The sequence below is a fragment of the Salvelinus fontinalis genome, chromosome 13, assembly GCF_029448725.1.
Source record: "Salvelinus fontinalis isolate EN_2023a chromosome 13, ASM2944872v1, whole genome shotgun sequence".
NCBI lineage: Eukaryota > Metazoa > Chordata > Actinopteri > Salmoniformes > Salmonidae > Salvelinus > Salvelinus fontinalis.
The window spans coordinates 2293200-2302393 of NC_074677.1; the positions used below are offsets into that span (position 1 = coordinate 2293200).

The following is a 9194-nucleotide window of genomic DNA, read 5'->3' on the forward strand; positions in this document are numbered from 1 at the left end:
CTAGGTACATATGAACCAGGTATAGACTTGGTACATATGAACCAGGTATAGACTTGGTACATATGAACCAGGTATAGACTAGGTACATATGAACCAGGTATAGACTTGGTTCTGTAGATAACTGAAAAACTATAGCCTAACTTTCATTGATTAAATGAAGGGAAGTTTATTTAAAATACATCCCATTACATAAAGCATATCAACTAAGATCTGTGTTAAAGACACATACTTTTCTATTTTATTGTTTGTGAGAAATGGACCTATTATAATTACCAACAATTGTCAAAGAGCAAACCAAGAGATCCTCCCTGCTCCGCTAGATAAATCGTTGTGTCCTGTATTAGATGTATCCTGTATTAGATGTGGTCTGTATTAGATGTGGTCTGTATTAGATGTGGTCTGTATTAGATGTGGTCTGTATTAGATGTGGTCTGTATTAGATGTGTCCTGTATTAGATGTGGTCTGTATTAGATGTGTCCTGTATTAGATGTGTCCTGTATAACTGTATTAGATGTGGTCTGTATTAGACGTGTCCTGTATTAGATGTGTCCTGTATAACTGTATTAGATGTGGTCTGTATTAGACGTGTCCTGTATTAGATGTGGTCTGTATTAGATGTGTCCTGTATTAGATGTGTCCTGTATTAGACGTGTCCTGTATTAGACGTGTCCTGTATTAGACGTGTCCTGTATTAGACGTGTCCTGTATTAGACGTGTCCTGTATAACTGTATTAGATGTGTCCTGTATTAGACGTGTCCTGTATTGTGTATAACTGTATTAGATGTGGTCTGTATTAGACGTGTCCTGTTTTAGATGTGGTCTGTATTAGATGTGTCCTGTATTAGATGTGTCCTGTATTAGATGTGTCCTGTATTAGACGTGTCCTGTATTAGATGTGGTCTGTATTAGATGTGGTCTGTATTAGACATGTCCTGTATTGTGTATAACTGTATTAGACGTGTCCTGTATTAGATGTGTCCTGTATTAGACGTGTCCTGTATTAGACGTGTCCTGTATTAGACGTGTCCTGTATTAGACGTGTCCTGTATTAGACGTGTCCTGTATTAGACGTGTCCTGTATTAGACGTGTCCTGTATTAGACGTGTCCTGTATTGTGTATAACTGTATTAGACATGTCCTGTATTGTGTATAACTGTATTAGACATGTCCTGTATTGTGTATAACTGTATTAGACGTGTCCTGTATTAGATGTGTCCTGTATTGTGTATAACTGTATTAGATGTGGTCTGTATTAGACGTGTCCTGTATTAGATGTGGTCTGTATTAGATGTGTCCTGTATTAGATGTGTCCTGTATTAGATGTGTCCTGTATTAGACGTGTCCTGTATTAGATGTGTCCTGTATTAGACGTGTCCTGTATAACTGTATTAGATGTGTCCTGTATTAGACGTGTCCTGTATTAGATGTGTCCTGTATTAGACGTGTCCTGTATTAGATGTGGTCTGTATTAGATGTGGTCTGTATTAGACATGTCCTGTATTGTGTATAACTGTATTAGACGTGTCCTGTATTAGATGTGTCCTGTATTAGACGTGTCCTGTATTAGATGTGTCCTGTATTAGACGTGTCCTGTATTGTGTATAACTGTATTAGACATGTCCTGTATTGTGTATAACTGTATTAGACGTGTCCTGTATTAGATGTGTCCTGTATAACTGTATTAGATGTGTCCTGTATTAGATGTGTCCTGTATTAGACGTGTCCTGTATTAGATGTGTCCTGTATTAGACGTGTCCTGTATTAGATGTGGTCTGTATTAGATGTGGTCTGTATTAGACATGTCCTGTATTGTGTATAACTGTATTAGACGTGTCCTGTATTAGATGTGTCCTGTATTAGACGTGTCCTGTATTAGATGTGTCCTGTATTAGACGTGTCCTGTATTGTGTATAACTGTATTAGACATGTCCTGTATTGTGTATAACTGTATTAGACGTGTCCTGTATTAGATGTGTCCTGTATAACTGTATTAGATGTGTCCTGTATTAGATGTGGTCTGTATTAGACGTGTCCTGTATTAGACGTGTCCTGTATTAGACGTGTCCTGTATTAGACGTGTCCTGTATTAGACGTGTCCTGTATTAGACGTGTCCTGTATTAGACGTGTCCTGTATTCGATGTATAACTGTATTAGATGTGGTCTGTATTAGATGTGGTCTGTATTAGATGTGTCCTGTATTAGATGTGTCCTGTATTAGATGTGTCCTGTATTAGACGTGTCCTGTATTAGATGTGTCCTGTATAACTGTATTAGATGTGTCCTTTATTAGACGTGTCCTGTATTAGATGTGGTCTGTATTAGATGTGGTCTGTATTAGACGTGTCCTGTATTGTGTATAACTGTATTAGACGTGTCCCGTATTAGATGTGTCCTGTATTAGATGTGTCCTGTATTAGATGTGTCCTGTATTAGATGTGTCCTGTATTAGATGTGTCCTGTATTAGATGTGTCCTGTATTAGATGTGTTCTGTATTAGATGTGGTCTGTATCACTGTATTAGATGTGTCCTGTATTAGACGTGTCCTGTATTAGATGTGTCCTGTAATAGATGTGTCCTGTAATAGATGTGTCCTGTAATAGATGTGTCCTGTATTAGATGTGGTCTGTATTAGATGTGTCCTGTATTAGATGTGTCCTGTATTAGATGTGTCCTGTATTAGATGTGTCCTGTATTAGATGTGTCCTGTATTAGACGTGTCCTGTATTAGATGTGGTCTGTATTAGACGTGTCCTGTATTGTGTATAACTGTATTAGACGTGTTCTGTATTAGATGTGGTCTGTATTAGATGTGTCCTGTATTGTGTATAACTGTATTAGATGTGTCCTGTATTAGATGTGTCCTGTATTAGATGTGTCCTGTATTAGATGTGTCCTGTATTAGATGTGGTCTGTATTAGATGTGTCCTGTATTAGACGTGTCCTGTATTAGACGTGTCCCGTATTAGACGAGTCCCGTATTAGACGAGTCCCGTATTAGATGTGTCCCGTATTAGATGTGTCCTGCCGTTTCCAGCTACAATAGTCATTTACAACATTAACAATGTCTACACTGTATTTCTGATCAATTTGATGTTATTTTAAATGGACAAAAAATGTGCTTTTCTTTCAAAAACAAGGACATTTCTAAGTGACCAGGTTGGTTGGATAGATGGACAGATGCAAGAAAAAGTATGTGAACCCTTTGAAATTACCTGGTTATCTGATCTTCGTTTAAGTCACAACAATAGACAAACACAGTGTGCTTAAAAAACGTATTGTCAATAGGGGGGGCGCTCTTTTCACTTTGGAAAAAAATTGTGCCCAAATTAAACTGCCTCGTACTCTATTCTAGATTGTACAATATGCATATTATTATTACTATTGGATAGAAAACACTCTCAAGTTTCTAAAAGTGTTTGAATTATATCTGTGAGTAAAACAGAACTCATTTGGCAGCAAACTTCCATACAGGAAGTGAAAAATCTGAAAACGATGCTCTGTTCCAGGGCCTGCCTATTCAATTGCCTAATATTTATCGATATGCATGCACTGCATACGCCTTCCACTAGATGTCAACAGGCAGTGGAAGGTGGAATGGGGTGTCTAGCTTGATCTGAGGTCGAACAAGAGCTTTTGGAGTGACAGGTCAGCCATTTTGTCAGTTTTCCAAGGCGCGCGAAGTACGTCGACATTGGCTTCTGATAAGCGTTCGGTATACACGGCGAATATCTCCGGCTCTGATTTTATTTGATACATATGATAATAACATCATAAAGTAGGTTTTTTCAACCGAGTTTTATCAGTTTATTCAACGTTTATTGGGACTTTTGGAGTTTTCCGTTCTTTGCGCCAAGAGAGGATGGGTATGTTAGTAACCTTGGCTAGCATTGTGGCGCGAATTCGACAGAAGAAATGGACATTCTAAAACCAAACAACGATTTATTCTGGACCAAGGACTCCTTGTACAACATTCTGATGGAAGCTCAGCAAAAGTAAGAAAAAATGTATGATGTTATTTCGTATTTCTGTGTAAAATATTGACTCCTATTCTCCGCCGTGTTGGTGAGTGCTGTCTCACAATAACGCAAGCTGTATGTTATGGTAAAGTTATCTTTTAAAATCTAACACAGCGGTTGCATTAAGAACCAGTGTATCTTTCATTTGCCATACAACAAGTATTTTTATGTAAAGTTTATGATGAGTTCTTTGGTCAGATTAGGTGAGTGTCCAAAATATCTCCAGACATTCTGGGAAAATGTTGCTACATATTCACAATGTATAACCACGATTTCAGCGCTAAATATGCACATTTTCGAACAAAACATAAGTGTATTGTATAACATGATGTTATAAGACTGTCATCTGATGAAGTTGTCCAAAGGTTAGTGATTCATTTTATATTTTTGATGGTTTTTGCGAAAGCTACCTTTGCGGTAAATAAATGCGTTTGTGTGTTTGGCTATTGTGGTAAGCTAATATAATTCTACATTGTGTTTTCGCTGTAAAACACTTTAAAAGAATCGGAAATATTGGCTGGATTCACAAGATGTTTATCTTTCATTTGCTGTACACCATGTATTTTTCATAAATGTTTTATGATGAGTATTTATGTATTTCACGTTGCTCTCTGTAATTATTCTGGCTGCTTCGGTGCTATTTGTGATGGTAGCTGCAATGTAAAACTATGATTTATACATCAAATATGCACATTTTCGAACAAAACATAAATGTATTGTATAACATGTTATAAGACTGTCATCTGATGAAGCTGTTTCTTGGTTAGTGACTAAGTATATCTCTATTTTGTCGGTTTTGTTAAGGCTACCTATGCGGTGTTTCCACATGGTGAAAATATGCGGTTGTGTGTTTGGCTATTGTGGTTAGCTAATAGAAATACATATTGTGTTTTCGCTGTAAAACATTTAAAAAATCCGAAATGATGGCTGGATTCACAATATGTTTATCTTTCATTTGCTGTATTGGACTTGCGATTTCATGAGAATTATATTATATGATATCCCTGTCCCGTTAGGCTAGGCTATGCTAGTCAGCTTTTTTTGATGAGGAGGATCCCGGATCCGGGATGGGTATCACTGAAAGGTGACTAGTAACACACAAATTATTGCATTTTTCTTGTCTATATCGAATAAACAATTGAAAAACATTCACAGTGTAGGTTGGAAAACATATGTGAACCCCCTAGGCTATTTGAGTCAGGAGTCAGCCATCCTGGAGTACAATCAATGAGACGCGATTGGAGATGTTGGTTAGAGCTGCCCTGGCCTATAAAAAACACTCACAAAATGTTAGTTTGCTATTCACAAGAAACATTGCCTGATGTGAACTTTGCCTCGAACAAATGAGATCTCAGAAGACCTAAGATTAAGAATTGTTGACTTGCATAAAGCTGGAAAGGGTTACAAAAGTATCTCTAAAAGCCTTGATGTTCATCAGTTCACTGTAAAACAAATTGTCTATAAATGGAGAAAGTTCAGCACTGTTGCTACTCTCCCTAGGAGTAGCCGTCCTGCAAGGATGACTGCAAGAGAACAGTGCAGAATGCTCAATGAGGTTAAGAAGAATCCTAGAGTGTCAGCTAAAGACTTACAGAAATCTCTGGAACATGTTAACATCTCTGTTGACAAGTCTACGATACGTAAAACACTAAACAAGATTGGTGTTTATGGGAGGACACCACGGAAGAAGCCACTGCTGTCCCCCAAAAAACATTGCTGCACGTCTGAAGTTTGCAAAAGAGTACCTGGATGTTCCACAGCGCTACTGGCAAAATAATCTGTGGACAGATGAAACTACAGTTGAGTTGTTTGGAAGGAACACACAACACTATGTGTGGAGAAATAAGGCACAGCACACCAACATCAAAACCTCATCCCAACTGTAAAGTATGGTGGAGGGAGCATCATGGTTTGGGGCTGCTTTGCTGCCTCAGGGCCTGGACGGCTTGCCTATCATCGACTGCCTGTTCACCCTGCTATCATCCAGAAGGCGAGGTCAGTACAGGTCCATCAAAGCAGGGACCGAGAGACTGAAAAACAGCTTCTATCTCAAGGCCATCAGACTGTTAAACAGCCATCACTAACTCAGAGAGACTGCTGCCTGCATTGAGACCCAAACACTGGCCAATTTAATAAATTGGATCACAAGTCACTTTATACAATGCACTCTAAATAATGCCACTTTAATAATGTTTACATATCTTATATTACTAATCTCATATGTATATAGTGTATTTTATACTATCTATTGCACCTTGCCTACGCCGCTCGGCCATCTCTCATCCATATAGTTATATGTACATATTCTTATTCCATCCCTTTAGATTTGTGTGTATTAGGTGGTAGTTGTGGAATTGTTAGGTTAGATTACTTGTTAGATATTACTGCACTGTCGGAACTAGAAGCACAAGCATTTCGCTACACTCGCATTAACATCTGCTAACCATGTGTATGCGACAAATAACATTTGATTTGAATGTTTACATGGTTTGTTCAATAAAGACATGAAAACGTATAATTGTTTGTGTGTTATTAGTTTAAGCAGACTATGTTTGTCTGTTGTTGTAACTTAGAGGAAGATCAGATTGATCCATTTATGCAGAAATCCAGGTAATTCCAAAGGGTTCACATACTTTTTCTTGCCACTGTAGATAGATAGATAGATTGTATCACCGCTATAGCCAGCGCCAACCCAGCCATAGATAGATAGATAGATAGATAGATAGATAGATAGATAGATAGATAGATAGATAGATAGATAGATAGATAGATAGATAGATAGATAGATACTGTAGATAGATACTGTAGATAGATAGATAGATACTGTAGATAGATAGATAGATACTGTAGATAGATAGATAGATAGATAGATAGATAGATAGATAGATAGATAGATAGATAGATAGATAGATAGATAGATTGTATCACCGCTGTAGCCAGCGCCACACCAGCCAGCTCAGTCTTCCCCAGGTGACCGCAGAACACCGTGCTGACAAAACTGATCAGAAAGATCATCAGCTGGGATATAACCTGGAGAGAACAGAGGAATTGATCACCATCATCCTGCCTCATATGAGCAGAAGAATAGCAGTTCAGCAACACTCGTAAATATTATAAGAAAATATATGGACCGACTAAAGATGCAGAAAAATAGGCATATTATCACCATCTTCCAATAACAACGGACCAATCACTGCAACAGTTACTTTGGTATGAACTAAAGGAATGATATTTAACCGGTAATTATTATAGACACCGTTCTTAGCCGGCAGTCTTACCACCGGTCCCGCTAGTTTCAGAAGTTGGCCAATCTCTTCTTTATAATGCACGGGGATCCAGCCACTGATCCGCCGCAGACAGCCGCAGCAGAACCCGGGTGACTCTACCGTGGAGTCGGTTACCGAAGCTTCATCACTTTTAGAATGTCCGTTCACTACGTTATCCGCGACAGCATTTGATTTAGAATGATCCATTCTGTGGTAGAGAGAGAGCGCCCGAAGGAGATATATGCGGCGGTAAGGATATGCCCAAGAAAACTTTAGAAACTCTTGTTGATACAGGACGGTCCTTTGGCGTGACTGAGTGTAGAGTAACAAATGAAAAATGTAGAGCGCACAGTAGGCTACAGCAGGGGGTCGACGCCGCCGCATGTGTTGGAGTTTGGGGCGTATTCTCGTCACCGTCTACCCAATCACGAGGATATTGCGTAAGTAGACTACAGACTACAGCCTTGTGAACGGACCTTTTGGTGGGATGTCTTGTGGGGAATGTATGGGTGTCCGAGCGGTGTGCTAGTAGTTTAAACAGACAGCTCGGTGCATTCAGCATGTCAACACCTCATACAAAAAACAAGTAGTGATGAAGTCAATCTCTCCTCCACTTTGAGCCTTGACAGATTTACATGCATATTACCAGTGGTGGAAAAAGTACTCAATTGTCAGTCTTGAATGAAAGTAAAGATGCCTTGTACGCTCTCGTTGGCTGGCCCTCGCTTCACACTCGTCGCCAAACCCACTGGCTCCAGGTCATCTACAAGACCCTGTTAGGTAAAGTCCCCCCTTATCTCAGCTCGCTGGTCACCATAGCAACGCCCACCCGTAGCACGCGCTCCAGCAGGTATATCTCTCTGGTCACCCCCAAAACCAATTCTTCCTTTGGCCGCCTCTCCTTCCAGTTCTCTGCTGCCAATGACTGGAACGAACTACAAAAATCTCTGAAACTGGAAACACTTATCTCCCTCACTAGCTTTAAGCACCAGCTGTCAGAGCAGCTCATAGATTACTGCACCTGTACATAGCCCATCTATAATTTCGCCCAAACAACTACCTCTTTACCTACTGTATTCATTTATTTTGCTCCTTTGCACCCCATTATTTCTATCTCTACTTTGCACCTTCTTCCACTGCAAACCAACCATTCCAGTGTTATTTTTTTTACTTGCTATATTGTATTTACTTCGCCACCATGGCCTTTTTATATTTTTTATTTATTTATTTATATATATATATCTTGTTTGCCTTCACCTCCCTTATCTCACCTCACTTGCTCATATTGTATATAGACTTATTTTCACTGTATTATTGACTGTATGTTTGTTTTACTCCATGTGTAACTCTGTGTTGTTGTATGTGTCGAACTGCTTTGCTTTATCTTGGCCAGGTCGCAATTGTAAATGAGAACGTGTTCTCAATTTGCCTACCTGGTTAAATAAAGGTGAAATAAAAAATAAAAAAATTAAAATAAAATAAAAATTTATACAAAATGACTAAAGTAAAAGTGAAAGTCACCCAATAAAATACTACTTGAGTAAAAGTATAAAAGTATTTGGTTTTAAATATATTTAAGTATCAAAACTAAAAGTAAAAGTATAAATCGTGTCAACTTCCTTATATTATGCAACCCACCAAACCTTGTTTGTATTTTATTTACAGATAGCCAGGGGAACACTCCAACACTCAGACATCATTACAGATAGCCAGGGGAACACTCCAACACTCAGACATCATTACAGATAGCCAGGGGCACACTCCAACACTCAGACATCATTACAGATAGCCAGGGGCACACTCCAACACTCAGACATCATTACAGATAGCCAGGGGCACACTCCAACACTCAGACATCATTACAGATAGCCAGGGGAACACTCCAACACTCAGACATCATTACAGATA

The 9194-nt window shown here is 38.9% G+C and overlaps 1 protein-coding gene across 1 annotated transcript in view; it reads right to left on the minus strand.

Annotated features, from left to right (window-relative positions):
• slc47a2.1 (solute carrier family 47 member 2, tandem duplicate 1) overlaps positions 1–7640 on the minus strand; it is a 60473-nt gene extending 52833 nt beyond the window's left edge. Inside the window, exons 1-2 of the mRNA XM_055941390.1 lie at positions 7299–7640; positions 6949–7050 (exon numbers count right to left, since the gene is read on the minus strand). Of these exons, the coding sequence (XP_055797365.1) occupies positions 6949–7050; positions 7299–7493 (297 nt within the window). The 5' untranslated portion in view covers positions 7494–7640. The remainder of the gene's footprint in view (positions 1–6948; positions 7051–7298) is intronic.
• Between the last annotated feature and the right edge of the window lie 1554 nt (positions 7641–9194).